Source organism: Pleurodeles waltl, chromosome 9, assembly GCF_031143425.1.
Source record: "Pleurodeles waltl isolate 20211129_DDA chromosome 9, aPleWal1.hap1.20221129, whole genome shotgun sequence".
NCBI classification, from domain to species: Eukaryota; Metazoa; Chordata; class Amphibia; order Caudata; family Salamandridae; genus Pleurodeles; species Pleurodeles waltl.
Window position 1 is genome coordinate 150,994,688 of NC_090448.1, and position 23,893 is coordinate 151,018,580.

General features: G+C 41.3%; 1 protein-coding gene across 2 annotated transcripts in view; it reads right to left on the bottom strand.

The window, feature by feature from the left end:
• The window catches only part of ERC2 (ELKS/RAB6-interacting/CAST family member 2), a 2,244,592-nt gene that overhangs the window by 650,660 nt on the left and 1,570,039 nt on the right, over positions 1–23,893 (bottom strand). For both annotated transcript variants that reach the window (XM_069206453.1, XM_069206452.1), the window contains one exon: positions 20,022–20,182. In XM_069206453.1, coding sequence (XP_069062554.1) covers positions 20,022–20,182 — 161 coding nt within the window. The remainder of the gene's footprint in view (positions 1–20,021; positions 20,183–23,893) is intronic.

Below are 23,893 nucleotides of genomic sequence, written 5' to 3' on the forward strand. Positions count from 1 at the left end.
GAGGGTGCGAGTTATAGTTACCTTGGTGCACAAGTTATAGTTACGTCCCTGTACTCTTTCGTTGTTTAAGTGAATTTCTTTTTTTTAAATTCTATTTCCGGACTATAAAGACCCTGTAACCTTTGTTTTTTTTTTGTGTGAATTTCTATTGTTTAACGTAAAGTAATCATGCTGAAAGACCTAGGAGGAGGGCCACATGCACTCCCTCCTTTTTTTGCCCCCATATGCCCCTGGGACCTGACACACTGAGGGGCAACAAAACAGAGAAACGTGGGAGACCGTGTTTTTTTTTTTATTAAAAAAAATTAAATCACGGAGGAATACGTGGATTCATCGTGAACTTCGCCTTGATTTAAAAAAATACTTTTAAGCCTTAGGGACACAATTTTGGAACATTTTGTGACGATTCGTCAATGGTATATATATATATATATATATATATATATATATATATCACCTAGTGGCAGTCGCCACTAGGTAGTTATAGTTAGGACCATGTTTCCATAGAAAAAGTGTTTTTTTTACTTGCCTATATCTTTGGCACCGTTTGACGAATCTTCACAAACTTTTCTTGTTTGGGTGATTATGGGTGATTCTTGTTGTGCACAGAAAGTTTTGTGGTGATGCGTCAAGTGGGGGCCAAGAAAAGGGGGGGTCAAATAAGTTGTGTTTCTCATCTTAATTCCCATTAGACCTTTGAACATGACTACAGCCCGAACGGCTGGACAGAATTACACCAAATTTGGCAGAAAGCTAGCTTTCAATATGCACATTATGGTTATTTGGTGTAAATCCGTTAAGAAGTTTTTCAGAACTTTAAGGAAATCCAAAATTGTATATCTCTGGCTGCGACGATTTCACAAATAATGACGAGCTCATGCAGTGAAGTGCACTGCTCTGATTGTTTTCCAACACTTCAAACCAGGAAGTGTTGGCAGCCAACTTGGGACATGGTTTCAGCTGAGTCCCAGAACTAAACATAAAAAAATAAAAGGGGCCAGGGTACAGACACCCTCACCCCTAAGCTCTGGTGATGGGGTCCCGAGGGCTCCCCAGAGCTAAAAAAGTATTAAAAAAATGTTTTTTGCTGTGATTCACGGTGGATATGACGAAAAAAATGTGCTCCGTTATTCTGATGTCCCCGGGTGGGCCAAGTTCCAGAGGCATTATTTATTCAAGTGCGGGGAGGGCTCCTGCTGCCTGTAGCCCTTGGGACCACCAACTCCCCGGGGCTATTGTATGTTGGAGGGGGCCAAGGCAACCCACTCATGGAGCCACTGATGGCCCTGGGGACTGCCATCCCCAAGGGCCGACTCCTGCTATGTCCGTGGTGCCCACCCCTGGGACATAGCTGTTTGCTGCGCCAAGTCACAGCAAACACTGTGCTCCGATGAAGTGAGAGCTTTAAAACAGCTCTCCCTTTATCAGAGCAAAGGTTACCTCTGTATGCCTGCCCGCGGAGATGCAGGAAGCGCGAGCTGGCTGGGACCGCAGGTGGGGCCTTGAGGCTCCTGCCGCTGTCCTAGATAGCCTGAAAGGCCAATGAATAAGCAGGAAGACATAAACTGAGACAGAACCGGCCTTAGCTCTGGTGGCACCCTGTGAAACAATGTTTGTTGGCTCTCCCAATGACCAATCTCCGCCACTGATTCCATCATTACTGCTCTTTAACAGTGCCCTCAAGTTTCCATAACCTCTCTCTCTCAGATGCATTTCATTAGTTTTATAGTGCCTCTCATTTCAGTGTAGGGTGTCAGAGCACTTTACAAGTACATACATTACATAGAGACATTCACTCAGTTTGTAAATCAGTGTATAAGAAATGTTACAAAAAACAGAGCACTAGAAGATGTAGGAGACTCACCTCACCCATACTGGTAGGTAGCATAGTTCAAGAGGGTTTAGTTTGAAGCAGCACAAACTCAGAATTTAAAATGGAACACCATGGCAGGGGGTTCTCCTTAATAAATAAGAATTGATATATACCCAAATGAACCCTGTTTGCAACATTAGGATAATGAAAGACTAGGGAAAAAAACAATACTACTCTAATCTATAAAATTTGAGATTAGAAACTGCAAGTAACAAAAGGATCTCCTGACAAAATTAGTAACCCATTGACCGATTTGTGTTAGATGCACTTTGTGATCTGCATGGTACATGTTCTTTGCAGGAGGCACATTAACCCCCTGCGCTACCTTACAACTTCCACTTGAGGAAACTCTGATCTCTCTCCAGGCAGAACACTAATCAGCAGCTATATCTTGACAGATTTATTTTTGCTTGAAAAGTAGTTGGAGGCAAGGAATGCGAAAACAGGTGCTTTTAAAATAATATTAGACCTGCAAACATGGTGCCCCACTCAAAGTCAGCACCCGGTGCAATGGCACTGGTTGCACCACTCTAGCACCGGCCTTGAACAAAGGCAAGAAACCAACAGAAAAGCAGCAACAGAGGGCAGAAACAAAAGGCAGAAACGGAGAGAAGGGTACAAACAGAGGGCAGAAACAAGCAGAAAGGCACAAACAGAGTACAGAAACGAGCACAAAGAGGACAGAGAGGTACAAACAGAGGGAAGAAATGACCAGAAAGGCAGAAACAAGCATAAAGGCAGAAAGAGAGGGCAGAAAGGAGCCAAAAGACACAAAGGAGCAAAAGACAGACAGAAATACATAAATAGAGGGCAAGAAACTGAGAGAAAGGCAGAAAATGAGGGAAAGAAATTAGCAGAATATGGGCTGAGAGGCGGAAACATAGGTCAAAAAACGTGCAGAAAGACAACAACAGACAGCAAGAAACAAGCATGGAATGACGAGAAAGGCACAAACTGAGGGCAGAAATGGGCAGAAAGGCACAAACAAAGGGCAAAAAATTAGCAGAAAGGCACAAACAGGGCAAGAAACAAGCAGAAAGCGGGAAGAGAAGCAAAAAAAGAAGGCAAAAAATGGGCAGAGATGGACAAACAGAAGGCAAGTAACAAACAGAAAGGCAGAAACAGAGGGCAGGTTGACGCAGGGTTGGGTAAATATAGGGGGTTGGTTGCAGAGCCTGGCCACATGCCAGGCTCTGCGGCCAACCCCCTCCGCGGACTGCCAAAGGACATGCACAGCATGGGATAGGTTGCCTATAGGGGGTTGGGCTGAAGGGCCTGGCTGCAGGCCAGGCATTGCGGGCAATCCCCGGCCGTGTGCAGCGGTTGTTGGATTAACGTATTGTTATTCAAATAACTTTACGTTAAAAAAAACGTAAAAATTAACTGAAAAAAACTAAAGGTTACCGGGACGTTATAGTTAGTTCTCAATTTACTCGTACAAAAGCATACAAATTCAACAGTTAGAGTTATTTCAAGTAACTATAACTCACACTGCTAATTACCCCAAATATTACAGCACTCATGGCAACTTCTATAATGTAATTAAAAATATAAATGAAACATTACCAGTCAAAATATTGGATAAAAAGCTCTGCATGGCGGAGGTGCAGGTTATAATTACCTTAGGGTGTGAGTTATAGTCACTTGATATAACTATAACTGCTAAATGTATTTGCTATTGAACGAAAACACTTAATACTTATCTACAAAATACTTACATGTACCTGTACATCTTTTACAAGTATGCCTTTACCACTCATGCATTTACAATGAAATTTGTTGTAAAGGCATTAGTGGTAAAGGCATACTCGTTGTAAAAATATTTTGTTGTAAAGACAGTTTCATTCTAAAGCCTTCATTGGAAATGTTTCCATGGTTTAAGAAGGAGTGATATGACCAGTAACGTTTGACAGAAATTTTGGGAGAGAGATGAAAAGGAGGGCAAGGTTTCCGATTATTTAATTTCTGTGTGTTTAAAAAGAAAAACATGTCTTCACTGTATTTGGAGACGACATATGAAGTCAGCCTGGAACAGTTTTAATTGTTCACTTAGTGGCTTCACCAGTTTTACAATTTAGCAGACTTTCCTAGCCTTGTGGATTTTAAAGATGATTTTTGCTAGATTTATTGCCCGTTTTGGTTTCATTAGCTGATCTGAGCCTACTATATCAAGTATATGACTCATTTTAGAGATAGAATTGTCAATGCATGATTTGAGGCCCTCCTCCAATGATCATGGTGACCACAGTCTGTTGAAAGCTTTACAGAATCTGACGGGTGACATCTTATGTCTGGGGTGGCATATGGTGTTTTAATTTGTTTTCCAGGCAGACTTTATTTTGATACCAAATGATTAGTGAATGGTTTTACCATAATTTGAACCATACTGTCATGACAGAGTTTTCCAGACAGTAGGCAATGATTTAGGCCTGATGGTGACCTCCTATGTTGGTCCGGGATGAGATTAGGTGGTTGAACCTTAGCGGTTCTAGGATCTTTAAACCTTCTGACACCTGTTTTGTGCATCATAAACCCAGAGATTAAAGTACTGCATAATTGAGATCTTCCGGAATAAGGCCTGAGAGAATAGTGTGAGATCTATGGTTCATCCATGATTGCGGGGCTTTGTCAAGGATTCTGTTGTACACTATGGATGAAGGAAGAAATGTAGTACACCATAGACAAGATCCTCACAAGACCAATAGTAGCATAGGCGAGGGTGCGTTAGTAAGAATCACTTCAGATGATTTGCTTTGGTCCTCATCTGGTTTCATCACGGCTGTGGCCTTATTTCTGCTCTGCTTCTTTTTCTGTGGGTGGTGAGTTGAGGATTGGGACGGTGAGATGATCACCAACATTCGTCTCTTAGGCCCATATTTATACTTTTTTAGCGCCGCGTTTGATCCGCTTTTTGACGTAAAAAAATAACGCAAATGCGGCTCTAAAAAGGTATAAATATGGGCCTTAGTCTGTTAACTTTCCTCTCTAAAGTGAACCATTTTGGAGACCCCGCCAGCTCCTTGAAACCGATAACTACTCCACAAAAGTTTCCATTAGACAGAGAGTAAGGTGTGAAGCATACAATTTACCACTCATTGTAAACGTATATTTTCACTTGTAAAGAAATGAGAGACACTGGGCCGCTTCTCATTAGAATCTAAATTAACCATGCTTTATCATGCCACTAGACCGAAAATATTGTGAATACCCTGTATACGAACGTCACATGAATGAAAATGTGGCCCTGCAGCAGAGATTAGTTTAGTGCACATCCTCTGCAGAAACAGAGACATTTATGCTATGAATATGCTCCCGCTGGCACCATTTATACAAAGCTGACAACTAAAATGCCCATATCAGGCAGTAAACCACTGACCAAAAGTTCCTTGTGCAAAGAAAGAAGTAGCAACAACTTCTAAGTTACTATAAGCTATCATTAATAAAGCAGATGCCAATGCTACTAGGAGATTTTCCATCTTAAACTTTCACAACAAAGCTACCTTGTACTTGGTACAACATGCTTCAAAGAATAATTAGACTAGATGAAATGGAAAAAATAAATTAGGTGTGTTTTTAATTATTGCCATATCCTTCCTTTCCATCGGGCTGTCAACATGGGCCAATCACTGAGCACACAAAGAACTACTAATGCACTTGCCAAAAGCTTCGAGGAGGTAAAAGAGACAGCTAATGCAAAATAAATATACTGTATATGCCATATACTGCACACACTGCTGTATGCAGCAGTAAGCTCTTATATGTTTCCTTACTGGTGACAGAAGTTGCATCAGTGGGTTTAAATTACTGGCAACAGCATGTAAGCTTCCAGTTTTGAGAATGTTACTTCCTGAGCAAGCAAATTAGAACACATAGGTGGGAAATCGCTGTATTTACACATGTAAATGCAATTTCATAAAGTTCAAAAATCCAGCTTCCCCCTCTTCTCCCCTTCTTGGTTGCTTTTCTTACTGACCAGTGGCAATTTAGATAAACAGATATTTTAAAGGGGTGTCCTTCCATACTTTGAAAACTGGAAACTAAGTTAGCTAATGTGCTTTGATTTGAGCGGCAAAGTGTGCACACGTGTGGTTGTCTGTGTGAGTCAATATATGTGCTTGCGTGTACATGTGTGTTCGTGGGTGCAAGAGAGATGGAGGTGGCAATAGATAACCCGGCAGTCCACAACCTAGGGCCAGATGTATCATTTATACAAATAGCGATTAACTGATGGTGATTATCTGCGAATCGCAATTACGTAAACGCTATTTGAATGTATGAAATTCCAGGAGTTTCATTTAGCGATTCCTAATGGCTCGCAAATCGACCTGCCTCATTAATATTCATGAGGTAGGTTGCAATTTGCGACCGATTGTGAATGGCTATAATCACAGGGATGGTGGCCTGCTGGGCTCTGCAGACCACCATGTCTGTGATTGCTTTTAAATAAAGCATTTTTTTTAATGCAGCCCGTTTTCCTTCAAGAAAAACCAGATGTGTTTTAAAAAGAATCATTTCAAGTTTTCTTTTCATTTTTTAAGAGTAGACAGTGGTCCATGCTCTTAAAAAATGTTTTAGCATGCATTCACAAAGGGGAAGGGGTCCTTTGAGGACCCCTTCCCCTTTGCGAATGGGTTAGCGTCTACGTGAAGTAGTTGGTAAATGCAAATGTTTTGCGATCGCATTTTGGTCACAAAACATTCCAACATACCGCTGCGATTAGGTATTAGGAAGGGACGCCCTTGATACGCCCCTTCCTAATACCGAATCGGTATGTAGTCGCAATTCTAATTTGCAAGTCAGTAACACGTTGCAAATTGGAATTCATAAATACCAAAATGCATTTGCCGTGTGTAATTGCAAAAATGCATAATACATCTGTCCCATAGACTTCTATTAATGCTAACTGACCTAAAGTCTTTATTCTGAGGTAACAAAATTCAATGCAAGTGAAATGGGATTAGTATTTATGCCAAACATTTCTAGGGTATCTAAGAGCTCAAAAGAGAATATCGTGTGTTAAACAAGAACGCCCTAAAAACGAGTCCACATTCCATCAATAAAATAACACGCTAGACTCGACTAAGGGACAGGGGTCGAGTAGAAATCATAATCTTTTTTCTCTTTTTCTTTATCCTCTTTACCCTTTTGTTTTTTGCACAAATACTCTTCGTAGTAATAATATTTTGGGAACTGTAAACATTGTTTAGCTTTTTTTAATGTCTATCAGCTCTGGGGTTCCAATCAGGGTCTTTTACCTTTTCTCAACTAAAATCTTAATGTTGCGTTGTCAGTCTAGTTTCGTCAAACTGGGGAATTTGTCATAAACAGATAGCGCCATTTCGGGTAAATAGGCCTTCCCTCTCTCCGTTTAGATCAATTCATAACATTATTTGTTAGTCACAGCAAGTGTTAACGAGTGTCTTCAATCTCGTGCTCTTCAGTGGTGGAGAAGAGTCACTGAGCAAGGGCCTGGTTAACTTTACACCTCCTTTCTTCTCTATCAGAGGATGCTGTTGTTCTGCTATATGAGCAGATGAATCTTGGATTGGTAGAGGAACGGTGGCATGGAGGGAGGTCGCCATCAGCCCTTCATGGGAATATGACACTTTATTTCATTTTGCATCTGATAGGCATCAGTTCTGAACACGTACATGTTCATATTGTTTGCAACATAATAAAATAAGATGTATGAATGCATATTCCATTAAAGACTTGAAAATAAGTGTAAATTCACAACCCACATTTTGATTTTTGATTGTTTAGTAATTATGACAGGCCCATACACAGATGTCATGTATTATGATAATTTCTCATTCAGGTAATGATATTAATGTCATGTGCTATGCCTTGTACATGCTTTAAATGAATCTATAAACAACTATTAAAATTGCTTTTAACAAGTAAATACGTATTTCATGGTTATCAATATCACATTTCCTGTCATCATTAAATGCTGAAAAACAAAGTGTTACTGTTGCTCAATTTAATGCAACTCACTTTATTGATTTCATAGTATGAATTGCTGATTTGAACCTTTCAGTATTGAAACTTGTGATCTGCATACAAACATACAAGTTTTCAACGGGGACAGAGCTCCCTGTACCGTCTTGTTTTTTTTTTCAACAAGTAGAACCATAGTCAGACCTGCAGCAAAGCTGTCAAAAAGAGAAGTGTGGATGTGTTAGTCAGGAGGCTGCTCTGGTTGGACAGGTGTAGGAAGCAATGATCTTGGTGCTGGTAACAGCTGTATACTACAAACTGTGCTGCAACGTATGTAAATGGAAGCTGACACAGGATTGCATTTCTCTGACATATTAAAGAGCTAGAGGTGTTTATATTTTAAAACAATTTGGTGTATTTAGAGTTTGGTGGGCAAGGCACTCCGCTAGAAACATGGCGGAGTACCTTTATCTGCCAAGCTGCATGTGCCAGGTGGTGAACCTAGCGCTGGCTTCGCCACCAGAAACCTTGAACTGACATCCCAACTGAAATAGGGCCCCAGTCAAAGAACCTTAAATTAGCTTCCCTATTTAAGATTGTGGATGGATTTATTTCCTGTTCGACACCTCCAGCAAATGCCTGGTAGTCCTGAATTGAAAAATAAATAAATGGACCCAAAGAGCCGGGTGAAACTCCCAGCCATTTTTTTGTCTTTCAATAACAAACTCCCTCTTTGGGGTTAGTTTTTGAAAACCAAAAAACCTTGCCATGTAGGTTCATTGAACATGGTAACTGTCCAATAAAATTGTAGTGCCTTCTGTGGAGCCGCTATGGCTGTGTTTCTACTGAAGCACTAGAAATGCCCTCTATTTTGTTTATTTTTCTCTTACTAGCATTGTGGTGAGCAGACCGGGATGGGCAATGCTTTTCAAAATACGGAACGCAGACACTCTTAAGATTTTGATTTCCTTTTCTTACGGTCTTAAAAAGGTGAATAAAATGAGGAGATAATCAGGGTTTTAGGTAGGCTTAATGGAATAGCCAGAAGAAACAAAGCCAGATTAATAAAGTCACATGTCCATCCGAATCCTTTCTATGGTCCTTTTCTTAATTCACCACACCTGACAACCTGGCATGATACCTCTCCTCTGGACATCCTTTGTACATTCAGGTTTTTGATCCTCACAGTAATTGAACATTATTACCACATAAAGCTAAATTACTACAGTTATATAAAGTATCATATACACAGCTTCTCTTTTAAGCTAAGTCTGTAATGAAGTTAATTGGCTGTGGGATCTCTGTTCATTTTTATTCTGAATAACCACTAGGTGTTCTGTAAAACCACAAAGCAATTCATAGCCACCACTTAGTGACTAGTGACTAGTGACATGTTTTGAATTATTAAGTGTCCGAACAGGCTGGAATGTTGAGAATTTTGTCAGTGTGACCTACTGAATTCTGTCAAAAATATATATACATTTTCTTTAATCAAAAGCATGAAACACACACAACAGTGAAACCTAGGGCCCGAATCTCCAAGTGAGTTGAACTTAGGTGTGTAAATGCTTTTTTGTGCTTTTAAAATAATGTTTTGTAGTCGCTAAATATAAAATTATACTTGCAACCTGGTTTATTCATAGGTAATTTTGCACCCCCATTATGTATGAGAAACGTTTCTCACAGGTGCAGGAAGTAAACGCTCAGGAGCCAGGAAACCTTAGAAAGAATGCAGACACCCAATAGCACGTGGGTTTGTAAGTATTTACAAACTTTTTCAAGACATACTCATTTTCTGGATTGGGTCACAGATTGGCTTCTATTAAGGAAGAAGTAATCTGGACTTTCCTTAAAGGGTCAGTGCACTTTGGGGCTTGCTTTCATTTCCTGTCAGAGGAAAGCATTGGATCTGTAAAGATTTGCATATACTTAGTGTTGGGGTGTGAGACTGAAATAAATCAGATGCTATTGAATATAATCACTGCCTAATTTGTCTGGCGTTCATTAACTGTAAGCCCATATCTTTGTGATTTATTTATGCACATAGACTATGCCCCTTAAATAGGCACATTTTGTGCCAAAGTTTGTCTGCAGGAGATATTGCCATCATGCAGAGCAAATTATACAAGCACAATTGCATTTTATGAATATACACTTGTGTATGTTGCACATTCTTTTAAACTGTATGTTGCACATGCAGATGAATACACATTGAGAAAGCAAGCAAAAAAGGTGAAGCAAGAGGACTCATTTCCCATCATCCATTTACACAGGGAGTGACATCACCGGATTTCAAATCATCCATCTGCACAAGAAGTGACATTCCTGGTTTTCTGCCAAAATTGCCTTCACTTAATTGGGGCTACAGTGTGGACGTGCCGTGGATGTGCACAGAAGGTGCACCACTGGCATACTAAAGGCACACCAAAGCCAAACCCATCTCTGCTTGTCTGTGCTCCACCTGTGCAAGAACCCCTGGTCCTCCTCTCATACACATACCCACTGTTGCTACTCCATTGTGATACACTGCGTCCTAAATCCTGGTGGCATCTCCCAACACTGCTGCCACACTGGCCAACACTAAAGACACATTCTCACGCATCACCAGCCAATTCACATGCACTCTCCAGAACACACCTCACTCCCCCGTCATCTCACAATTTAAAACACTCAACACACATAACCACACACACTCAAAGCCCACCTTACTACAACCCTCCTGTCCCGTATATGCCTCAACATTTGCATCCTCACTAAACACACAGCTGAAATTTGGTATCTGTTACACGACCAGTAACCAACCTGCTGTTCCTGGTCGTAACTGAATCCCTCATCAGCCACTGTCATCAACAGTACAATCCCCCCAAAATATAAGCTTGCAAGACAGGACAGAACAAACAGACTCACAATTATAATCACTATCATTTTCAAAGAATACCTACAATGCTCCAACACCTCAGAAAGCATCACCAGCAACATAGAATATTTGATCTTCAAACTCCTCATAACTGGCACCCTCATTTAGCACCCCCTTGGACCATCTGCCACATTTTGCAGCACCAATGTTGACTCTGTCACCCCCATGATCCTCAACTCCAGGCCTCCATCCTACTCAGCTACCTCAACTGCCACCTGAAGGACCTCACCATCCCACGACCAAAGTCCTTGAGAATCTGTCCAATCCCATACTCACCCATCGAGTGGACGGCCCCACACATGGTACAAGGCACCTACTGGATTCCATCTTCACCAGCTGCACAAACATCACAGTAGACAATCCCATATCAATTGTCTGGTCCAACCCTTCCCTCATCAACTTCGTCATACCCATCCCAAATCTCAGCAGAAAAACCATTGCTAAATTTTCACAATGGGACTGGAATAAGATATCAGATACCTCCTCTTCTTCCGAACTCTTATCCCACTGGACTTTATACAACTACAACCTCCCTTAATCTATCTCCAACTTTAATGCCTTGATCACGTCTGTGCAGATACCCTGCCTTCTCTCAACCTCAACTAAGTTACATGAACTGGACTTCAAGCAAACTTGTACCCAGAAGGCAAAGACTCCCCAAATGCCACTACAAGCAACCTGAACGCTGATGGAGACAAATCAAGACAACATCATCCAGAGTACCTACAAATAATCCCTCTGATGTTAATATCAGCAATTCAGAGAAACTAAATGCTCCAGGCTCACTGTCTACATAGAATGCAGCACCAACACCACCAAGGAAATAATCACCAAAGTGAAAGACTTAATGATCTCTCCGGCACCAAGTTCCACGAGCATTACACACTCTCAAGACTGCTTCACCCAGCTGTCCTTATTCTTCAACAGCACAATTACCTGTTTCTATCAGACCCTTCTATCCTCGTTGCCCATCTGATCATTTTACCAGCACGCAGAGGACCACCTTGACCAAATGGCCCACCATCACCACTCAAGAAACCTCAATGAACATGCAGTCCATACACTCAGGAGCACTCTTCGACCCTGCCCTCACCACATATCCATCAAAGGAGTGGACCCAACACAGGCAAAACAAAGTAGTAATCTTCAGTAAAGACACCACTTTTTGGAACTCCTCTTGGTGGCCTGCAGAACACAGACTCAGACCCCTCCCAGTAGCCCACACAAAGAACATCCAAACAATAAGCAACAACCAATTCACCATGACAGGTCTAGTTAATGTAGTCTCTGTCTCCTGCTTCCACAACCACAAGATGCTCACTAAGCTCTTCAAATAGCTTCCCACCAATACTTGAAGAATCGTCACTCAGCCCTCATCGCCAGCAAGATGGACTGAGGCAATGCACTCTATACCAGAATTAACACGCATCTGACCAAAAGGCTCCAGACCATACATAATTCAGTGGCCACTATCACCCTCAATCTCTAATCCCTCACCCACATTATCCTGCACCTCAAACTCCACTGGCTCCCAATCCACTAACGAGCACTCCTCACACATGGTTACAAAGACTTACACAGGACCTACGCACCTCAACAACTGCATAAACTTGCACAATTGTACCAAGTGCATCCACTCAGTAGGATTCCTGCTCGCACACACACTCCATGTATGCAGAACCAGGTTCAGCAGTTGTGCTTTGTCATATCTTACTCAAAAAGCCTGGAACAACCTGTCCCTACACATCAACGGTGCTGCCTTTACTCTTGAATTCCTCACAAAACGTAAGACCTGGCCCTTCCTCTAGCCTTATCCTGGCTTGGCCAATACAGCTTCTGATTTAGCACCAGGATACCTCCCCGGCTGAATTGTGTGCTATATCAATACACATAACATAGCAGCATATATAGCTTTTTATAGGGCATGCACCAGGAGACAATACTAGAGGCACCCAGAGAGAACATAAATATAGCATCTTTGCCAACACTAAAAGCACACATGCACACACAGAGAAAGTGCTGAGACACACTTGTTCAACCAAACAGTAATATACACCCAACATCACTGAATTATTACTAGGCCTAGGTGGAACTCACGAAGTTTCACACCGTGGAATTCTGTGGAGTTACATAAAAACTCCATGAGAATCTGCGGAGTTTCATGAGTAGGTGGAATTTGGGAACGTTGCACTGATCACGCAGAGTTTTAGCACCGGGGGCTTGTTCAGTGCTGTAAAATCAGCAGGAATGGTGCCAGGCAGTGTGCCAGAAGGCTCTGCTTCTTTCTGCAGAGCGAGTAGATTTTCCACTCGAGTGGCAGCTTACTAAACACGAATGGTCGTGATCTGCTGCCACCGCCCGCATTAAGAAATCTTACTGGGAGGCATCCTAGCACCCGAAAATCGTACTAGGGGAGGCAAATTCTTGCTCATGTTTGCCAATTTAACATTGGCGGATGGCGGAGTTTTGCTGGAACTTCACGCTCCAAGCAGAACATGGAGTGAGCAAACCCCTGCAAACTCTGCCAGCACAGCAGAATTGTTCACCCTCTCCGAACTATAATTTCTTGAAATGTGTAGTTTACAAATAAATTAGTGGAAGTGAACTAATTTCTGCATAATAGTTCAGCCAACAAAATCAAGTAAACAAAGAGTCCAAAATGCATTTTAAATGAAACACATCCAAATAATCTGCTGTATAACTGTCTTGTTATGTAACAGGGGTGTCAAATGTTTACCAATGCAGGCTAGATTTTTGCAATAGCCATTGACTATGTAAATTAGTTAATTTAGATGCAATGTGTGTAAGTATATTTTTTGTTGATGTCATGAACATTTAGCATGAAGCCAGCACTCCTACACCTATGTTGGACACACCTGCTATAAAGCATTCAGAAAAAATTACTAATAATGCATTCTAAAAAGTTACACCACAACTTAGCAGTTGATCGCAGAATAAACAACAATATGTAAATGTGTGTATGTTTTAAACAGATGTGTACTGTTGCTTAAAATTGTCATCTCACATGATGGAAATGTTACATTGTTCCAAGTAACCAAACATCAGCACAATAAAAAACAGGCATTGGAAAAGTCAATAGGAGCCTGGCCTGTTGAAAGTTTTTTTTTTTTAATTAATTTGTGAGTTTAGGTGAATGTTGTAGTGTAGATGGGTGAGTTGGAAAATGTGGTTACTGCTTAATGAATGGATAAATGAGTGAGTGCAGTGCATGTTGGGAGAGGAAGTTTTTTTTCTGTAGCCATGTAGATTTCGATTTTTGCTGCAGCTCAGACAACATGTATGCATGGTTGCACCACAAGCAACAAAGCCTGAGGCTCAGTGCGGGGTCTGTTCACCTGAGGTACACCTAAGTGTAGAGTTGAGAAATGGTGTCTGTTTTGGCAGCAGTTTTGCTTATAAGTGGAAGGACAAGGCATTTTCCTATTACCTTCAGAAAGAGATGTGAAACAGAAAATTCTTGAGGTCCCTCAGAATTAGACCAGACTCCACTGAAGAATGTGTGAAGAACAAATGGTATTGTGATGTGCAAAATAGACCCCATCTCTCATAATCCTTTCCATCTTGCTCATAGGTGGGAAACAGACAGTGATGTTTAATAGCCAAATAGGGAAAGACCTCTTTCCCTCTTGCCGTTAGTCTTAATCTCAGAGTCAGAGCACACCCTGCTCCAACCGACGTCCTGCCGGAACCTCAAATCAAAAGTTTAATTGCTGAGCAATTCTTGGTAAGTGATGTCAACACCCTGAGATCAAAGAGCTCACAATGAAGAGCAGAGCTAAGCAATCTGCATTTTAGTCTACTAGTCAATTACAAATATGAGGTGTATACCCTAGGTAAGTGTTTGAGGACTTCTAATTGACCAGTGTCCCGGTGATACACAGCGTTGTCCTGCAACAACTTTCTGAGTTGGCAATCAGATTCCTTCTCAGGCCAGGAACAAATCTAAAATCCAGGCACTAATCTGGTTGTTGCAATTTATGGTAGAAGGAGCTATCATTGAGGAGAAGAGGATTTTGGTGTTATATGTACATGTATGTCCTACCTAGAAAAGCAAATTGCAGCACATCTGTCTTTAAAAATAAGTCACTGTGAGGATAGGACTAAGTGGCATGACTGAAACACAGATAGCAACATAGGGGACAGAATGAGCTGCTGAGAGCTGAGGTGAGCTGATTACCTCCTTGTTCCTCTAGTCACTGATAAGCCAATTTTCACCTGTGCCTGTGATCTACCTTAGAGCTCTTGGGTGCATTGCCCTGTGCAGAGACACTTCACTACAAAAGAGTCAACAAAGTGACCCTGGATATAATTTGATCACTTCCCAGCCCCATCCCTCTGTGCCTCAGGAATCTTGGTGTGCATGTAGATGCCAACGCTGGTCCTCTATCATACTCTGATAATACTCTCTGACTTACCTTGACTTTAGAGAGCTAACTTTGGGTTGTGCTCTTTGGTCCATTTAGGTGGCATGTCTTGTTGAGCATCCAATACTTCCTGAAATTGATTTGTTATGTGAGATGTGTCTTCTGCTGAGTTGTGATGCCGCACCATCTATCTTAGCAAGCCATGGACTGTTTTACTTCACTTCCTTGAGACTGAAGTGATAAAGGGCTGCGCTTGTTAAACAGTAGGTTAGTACCCGGCACAGCAGAGTAAAGGAATCCAATTCCCAAAACTGGTGCCTAGCAGCCCGCTACCTGTCCTCTGCCAACAAACACTTTCTGACATCTAGTGAATGTGTGAGTGGACTGCATGTGAAAATGGATAAATAAGCAGGTGAATATGTGTATAGATTTATGACTGAAGTGCATTTATGGATTGCACTTATGAGAAAGGGTTATATAGGTTAGGCACAAGGCTTACCTGCAAAAAAAGTAAGATGCAAGATTGCTGTGTTCCTCTACCTATCACATATTGTTTATATTCCTATATCACATTTTTTGCAGAAGCATGTCACCTTTGAAGGATTCATGAACAACCATGGGGACTCCACAAGCACAGGCTTCTCACATCACACACCAAGGCAGAAGCATACCACTCCTTTATCAACCTTAGGCAGTAGAGAAATTACTCCTCCCTCATATTGAACATAAACAAAGACAAAGCAGTGAAGTTGGATAGAGGATGTCTCTTAACACTGATAAGACTTAAAAGTGTGTGGGATGGTGAAACCCAGCAAGGTTAAGCAAATACTTGCACACTTTGCTTCTCATCTTAGGGATTCTTGAAGCTTTTTGCACCTCTAAGGGTCTGCAATATACAAAGCAGGATGGGCAATGGTGGCATAATTCTCAGGTCTCCACTACCCCTCCTTGTGGGATCCTCTGCAGGCTTAGGTGATTCAACTTTTTGCTGCTTTCATCTTCTTCACCCAGGAACATTTTGCAAACCATGTGGCTTCCAGCATCATGTGCATCACACTTATTCCCCACCTGACCTTAACTTGATGTGGCAAGACCAGCTGTGGATACTCTTTTATCAATGCTCAGGCACAAAGGAGCATTTCTGATTCATTTGTGATTCTTTCTCATGGACCTGGGATCTCGTAGATGAGGGAGAGGAATTAACAGCCGGTACACCGGGTGCAGGATCTGGACCTGATAGCAAAAATGAGAAGGTGGCTGGGATGAGAGATGCTGGCAGTGGTCCTTGTGATGGAGGGCAGGTAAACACATCTATACCTACATTTTGTGCTGACCGGAGCACCTGGTCACTGAAACCCATAAAGTACTAGCAAATGTTCCCCTAGACAAAGTAAACACGCAATGCAGAATGTGAATCCCAGCAGCTAGTGAATGATCGCCTGCAACTGCCCGAGCCAGCAAAACTAACCCAGAGTAATTCTTTTACCACCGCTATTACAAAATGTTTCTTCAAATTTAATTAGCTGCAACATCCAAGGGCCCAAATGCTGAACTTGGCTCAGTACTTAGTTTTTAAAATAATAAGTGCTAGGTCCCTTGCCAGATGGGGCACTGCAGCTTGCACCACCCATTGCCCCTTCCAGCACTGCCAATGACAGTACCAATACAACTGCTAACCATCTCACTTCTATAAATGTGACAATTCAGACTGTTCAAGGCTCTCAAAGTTACAAGAATGGGAGGCAGTTATTAGTCATTTTTAATTTATATTGAATTAGTGTTGTGCTCATCTTAAAATTAGACAACCAGTGCCACCTTGTGGTGCACTATCCTGAGTGTCGGTATTGACAATTAAGTGCCAGTGCCAAGTTCCAGAAACCACTGGCTCAAATTAAGCACTACACAGCTCACTGAAATTATGGGATAAAAATCTCAGACTCAAGTACTAATACCAACATTCATATTCTTAGATAGTGTTTCCCTATCATATTCTGGACAGGCGTTCACAACATTAAGAGGACCAGACAGAGTGTCCCTCTTTAGGCAGACTTGTTAATGTGCATCAAACGCAATTCTGAGCTCCTATAGAAAGCTAAATTACATTTATCTTCATTGGCACATCTAACACTGTTAGAGAGAGCTGATCCAAAGCCAATCCATATGCTTAATTTTGTAAGGACACGAGCTCTGACTGACATATGAATTTCACCTAAAACTAGAACTATCTTGCCTATAGGGATTTCAGGCACCAATGGACTGGTCATACACCTTAGAGAAATGCCAAAGCTCTATACATAATAAATGAGAGACACAGTAAACTAATGCATGACCTAATGTATGGCACCTCCACTACATCGCTCTCTATCAGGTATAAGAAGGGCCTGAAGCACTGCTGAGCAGTCAGAGAGAAGCCATGATTAATTTGATACATCAGTTTGCCACCAATTTTATTTTTACCATTTGCTATTCCTTATTTTAACACACAGAACACTACAAGCATGCACTTTTCGAAGGGCGGAGAGACACGTTGCTGAATATGTCACCTGAAAGATGAATTGGTTTTTAGTAAGGACTGATTACTAAAATATAAGAAAAAACATATATGAGCCAACTTTTCCATGGTGCAGTAATGGGATTGAAGGCACTCACAATCTGGTGTTTCAAGGCAGTCAAACACTTATATTTCTAGTCACCCTGCTCTGCTTGGTAAAATTAAATGGAGCTGCACGTTTAGAAATTAAAAACAGTATCAGTAATATGACACTTTAATTATTGGGCAATTAAAATGGAAGAGTAGGGTGGATCATGCAAAACTGAATTTAATGGCGATGTGCCAGATTAACTCCAAAATTTAGAATTACAAAATCAAAGCTGCAATCCAGAAACAGAAATGGAGGAAGGGATATTAAAAACAAGAAAAAACACTTCACATTTGTTATGACAGGTTGTCTGGTGAGCGTAAATATAATACGTTTTGGATCTCATCCTAAAGGATCCTGAATTCTAATGCACCCTGCAAGAACTTTCCTAACTAGAACATGCTGTTGCTGGAATAAAGTACTGTCCAAGTGTAAGTGTTTTCAGACTGGTGCTAATACATTCCACGAAAGAGTATCAAATATGTGAAATATGTATCAAGAGCTGCATTGAACCTAAATAACAGTAACTGTGTCACCACATAAATATATATATATATATATATATATATATATACATATATATATATATATATATATGAGTAAAGTTTATACTGATGACAAATGTGAGGATATGTATTAAAACATGAACCACTGCAAAGACCATGAGTGCACTGGGAGTTGATTATCAGGTCAATTAACCAATGACTGGGTCCAATAAACAGAAAATATCCTGAAATTTAATAACGGTGTTTTGATGGAGTACAGCGTTTTCTTGTATGGATTTCAGTGCGTTCATATCGCTATTAGAAGATTACATACATTTATCTGTGATTAATAAATTTTGAGGCCTGTTTCACGACTAGAGACGAAACTAGAAGCCCTTTAAATTGGAACCAAATATCTATCTAGATAATGTGAATGTTTACCATTATTCAGTCTTAAAATATCTCAGTACACATAAATAATTTCAATGGTAAGTAAAGAAATTGCCTGGAAAACGACAATTTATTGTACCTCGTAAATTAAAGAGGATTTCAGTGGCAGCCAGATGGGTTTAAAATCCAAAGCTATGCTCGGAACTTAGACATAATGTAAGCATCGGAAATCATCATGAACGTTCTTAAATACACATTTTCTGCTTATCTCAAAACCAGCAGCCGAAGTGCATGCTGCAATGATTCAAACTTAATCACACAAGTGTTAATTCTGGCAGTGTGTACAGATTGCCAGCCAAAGTTTAGGCATATAGGACAGAAAAAAGAAAAAAAAACAGTTTGAGATTATGCGTGCCTTGGGATTGATTTAAAGTACCTTATTTCCTTTGCATAGATGTTCTAAACCTGGCCTTAAACCATACTGCCATTTCTTCTCACTTTGGCAGTTTCCCTTTGTGGTAAATCTGTTGCATGTATGCTTGTATACATTCTGACTATAAAAAACATTAGTAAAGCTAATAGGTTTGCCATTTTTAAAGGTATTTTGCTTTATTCCATCAACACTATTAGAATGTTCGCTCATGCATGCGGGCGCACGGGTGGCTATCTTTAATTCTTTATGCAACAAAGTTTTACAAAAACATTTACAGATGGCCACCAGTGTGTGCCATGCCATCATCTTTGCATGTTTTTGTAACAAACATTTAGAAAAAACATTTAAAGATGTTAGAACTGATTTTCCGAGCATTTCGACCATGTTGGCAACCCTTGAAAAAAATATCGAGGAGCGCTATCTAAACCTTCTTAAGGATGGGTTATTTCAAGGGCTAACCAGAATATTCCACATTAGGTCTAAGTGGGAAAAGTGCAGATCCTGAAAAAACACCAATCGATCTCCTCTTAGGCAGTAGAGAAGAAAGGTTAGGACTAGCCCATGCGTCGTGCCTCCACCTGACAGTATCTGGACACTCTGATATAATAGTGAATACTTTTAATACTTAGTGGTCAACATGAATGTGATGAAATGGCGTTTTAGTAGGGTCTGAGCTCAGGACGCACATAAGGCAGCATACCTCAACATGTAGGAACAGCTAAGAGAAAAAAGAGTGTCATTAAATTCTACTGGAGCGGAGAAGGTTTGAAGTGGAAGAAGCCTCAATTAACATTGTTCTTCCCTTTAGAAAAATCATGAGTCTTCGGCCTATATCGAGAGTGTTGGTGTTTTTTTGGTGTTTGGTCTTCCCCACACACACATCTAAGGAAATTATTTTTATATTTATTTTGAACAATTAAAAAGCAAGAACATGACATAGAAAATCAAAAACTGCTTACTTCATTTCCAGTATTTCCTCATGTTGTTTTCTCCGTTCCAATCTTAAATTAGCCAGCTGTCCCTCTTTTTCAGAAAGGGCCTGTTGTGTTGAGGAGAGACGCGCTTTGGTAGAATCAAGCTCCTGTCTCGTCTTATCCAGGGCATTCATCATTTCTTCCAACTAAAATATAAAACTTCCACAATATAACATGTGTCTGAGGGCAACAGCTCATACGTTTAATGAATGTCTGCTACCATATATCACATATAACATTCCAGACATGCAAAGCACTGCATTTTATTGTGTACAAATCCGATGCAGTTTTGCGTAAAAAAAAGGTATAATCGTACTTTTTGAGATTTTGGGTGGTATCCTTCCAATTCGCACACAGGTGTAGAACTCGGAAGTCACGTTGTTATTTTTAATGATTTCGACAAAGATTAACATATGTAGCTGTATTAATATCACTGGTTTCGTTAAGAGCTTCATTGTGTTTGTGTCTAGGCCTTTCTAAAGACCCATAGTTCTCTAAAGCCTGCACATTTGGTGGTTGATTGATGACTGAGTTCAGCGCCCTGAAGCACTGTATTCAGAAATATTTGCATAAGCACTCATGCAGTTCATAACACAGATCCTATCACAAACACAAGGCACAGTTCTCACATCATTCTTTAAGATACGGATGGAATTCACTGAGAGCAGTCATGAAACAAGCACTTATCCTAAATTACATGTTTTGAGACTGAAAAATCTGCCTCACACAAAAGATGGGGGTTGTCGGTCGGAACAAACATCATACCAACAAAATAGATTTAAAAAAAAATTAGTGAGAATTTACAGACGAAATGAACAGTTTGAGAAAAGTTGCAAAAGTCTTAACTTTTCTAATAGTTAACCATACTGTTCTGCTAAACAGCGAGTGTTCTGGTCAACATAATATATGAGCCTACTTCACTGTCAGTGAATTGTTTATGCTGGGGGTTGTCTGTGGTTGGCAAAGTGTGGGGAAGTAAAGTTAAACACATAATTAAACTTAATTGAGTTTTGCATGGTTGTCGGTTTGTTGTCGCCTATATTGGAAGCATTATGGTGTCATCATTGATGACCTGAGTACTCTTACCATGTCACATGCAACCCCATTGAAGTGTGTGGTGGATGGAAGAGGAGTAAAATATATCTTTAGCTCTATGATCCTTTGAGGCTTCGCTTTGCACTGTAAGGAAGAGCTCCCTTAGACGAATATAGACTTTGACTCTTTGCTCCAGTCAGATAAAAAGAATGCCAATGGAAACACTTCACAGCTCAATTAGGCACTCAAGTTTCAGAGCGATTGTCACAAAGAAGTGAAATAGATTAAGTGTAAATGGGTATTTTTTCTTTTATTCATACATTTTGAAGTAGTGAACCGTGAGCCAGTGCATGCTGGCATTATAACACTATGGGGGTCATTCTGACACTGGCGGCCGGTGGCCGCCAGGGCCACCGACCACGGGAGCACCGCCAACAGGCTGGCGGTGCTCCCACGAGCATTCTGACCGCGGCGGTTCAGCCGCGGTCAGAAGCGGAAAGTCGGCGGTCTCCCGCCGACTTTCCGCTGCTCGGGGGAATCCTCCATGGCGGCGGAGCGCCGCCATGAGGATTCAGACACCCCCTACCGCCATCCTGTTCATGGCGGGAAACCCGCCATGAACAGGATGGCGGTAGGGGGTGCCGCGGGGCCCCTGGGGGCCCCTGCAGTGCCCATGCCAATGGCATGGGCACTGCACGGGCCCCCGTAAGAGGGCCCCAAAAAGTATTTCAGTGTCTGCTTTGCAGACACTGAAATATGCGACGGGTGCAACTGCACCCGTCGCACCCCTGCAACTACGCCGGCTCAATTCTGAGCCGGCGTCCTCGTTGCAGGGGCATTTCCTCTGGGCCGGCGGGCGCTCTCTTGGAGAGCGTCCGCCGGCCCAGAGGAAATGTGTGAATGGCCGCCGCGGTCTTTTGACCGCGGTGCGGTCATTTGGCGGCGGGACTATGGCGGACGGCCTCCGCCGTCCGCCATAGTCAGAATCAGGCCCTATGTAGGTAAAAGGGGTTTTAGGGCTCAGTGCTGGGTAGTTTGATCGTGATAACAGGCAGTAAGGGTTTTTTAAAGCTCAATGATGGATGGTGCATAGGGACAATAAAGGGTATTGTGGTCCAGGGTGGCTATTGTTAAGGGGTAATAAAGGGTTTTTAGGTCATGGATGGGTAGAGGTAAGAAGAATTAAGAGCTAATAATGGATTCAGAGTGTGTAGTGTTTATGGGTAATAAGAGATTGTGAGGGTTCAGGGAAGGGTAGGAAGGGTAGGGCTAGAGGGCAGTAAACATTGTTCTTTTTTATATGTATGTATAATTACATATAGATGTGTGTATATCTGTATATCTATTAACATATATATATATCAGTATATTTAGTTCAGTGCACTTCAGCTATGAAATCTCTATATAAATGTATCAGACATGATGATGGTGTTAGGTCATATGAACATTTTTTCAAAGCTAGGCCCGCTGGGTATAATTCACATACTTGCACGCTTCTTGAAATGATACTTTGCTATTTCAATATTAACATGTTTATATTTGAGCAAACACTGTTCTGTCAACTACAGGGGACAGTAGCCCCCAGCTACGCAAACGTATTCATGGGCTGGTGGAGGAACAGGTGTCCACTGCACCTGAATTCCTGGAAGATATGCAACATGGGAACCTTTGCATAACATTAATTGATGATCTTTTTCTTATATAGCAAGGGGGAGAATTACAGACCAGAGAGGTCGTATCTAGAATGAATCAAAATACTGTCAACATTGAATTTTCCTGCAATATACGCAGGGACCATATTGTGTTTCTAGATGTGAAAGTCATGATCAAAAACAATGTGGTTATCACTATCCTACATAGGAAATACATATCAGGCAATAGTCTACTGCATGCCCCTAGCACCCACCTTAATTCCCTTAAAAGGAGATTTCCATATGGGGAACTTGTGAGGGCATGAATAAACTGCAGTGCTGACAAAGGTTACCTTTTGGAACAACAGTGTATGATACAGAGATTTGAGGATAGGGGGTATCTTTATAGTTCTATATGCAGGGTCAGTGAACATTCCAGAGATGACATCCTCTTTGGAACCTCTGGTCAATCCATCACTGATGGTGATGGGAGTGCTTCTAATAGACTCATCACTTCTTTCAATAGTGACTCTGGGCAGGTTAGAGCCATCCTGGAGAGAAACTAGGGCCTCCAAAAGTGTGACCCTGTGAAAGGTGATAGTCTCCCTGATCACCCTCAGATTAGTACTGCAGAAGTAAGTCTCTGAGGGACCAGTTGGTGAAAAGTGAGGTGAAATCCCAAACAGTGAGATCGAATGTAAAGGAGATGAAGGGTTTCTATATATGTGGGAACTTTAAGGCTTCCCGATACTCCTCAAATACTAAGCTCAAAAGGGAACCTTGGATGAATCAACAGAAGTAGATTACCCCATTCATTACCTGTAGTACCACCCATGTACCTTATGTACTGGAGTGCCTGTGTGGCCTGCGTTGTGTGGGCAGTACCTTGCATCCAGTGCATAAGCGGAATTTGGAACACATGAGGCCTATCTTCGATGTAGATAAACATTATGCTGCTAGACTTTTTGAACCTTTCCATTCTAGTGTCAGGAAGTATCTCAGATTCTTTGGATTGGACCATGTTGCCCCGGATATTGTAGGAGGGAATAGACTTGACAAATTAAGAAAGCTTGAATCCCTGTGAATAATTTAACTGAGCACTAAGTTTCAGTGAGGAGTTGCATGTACATTTCCAGTAAGGTTTCTGCTCTCTGACATAGTTGACAACGTTTTTCTGTTCTGTTGCAGGGA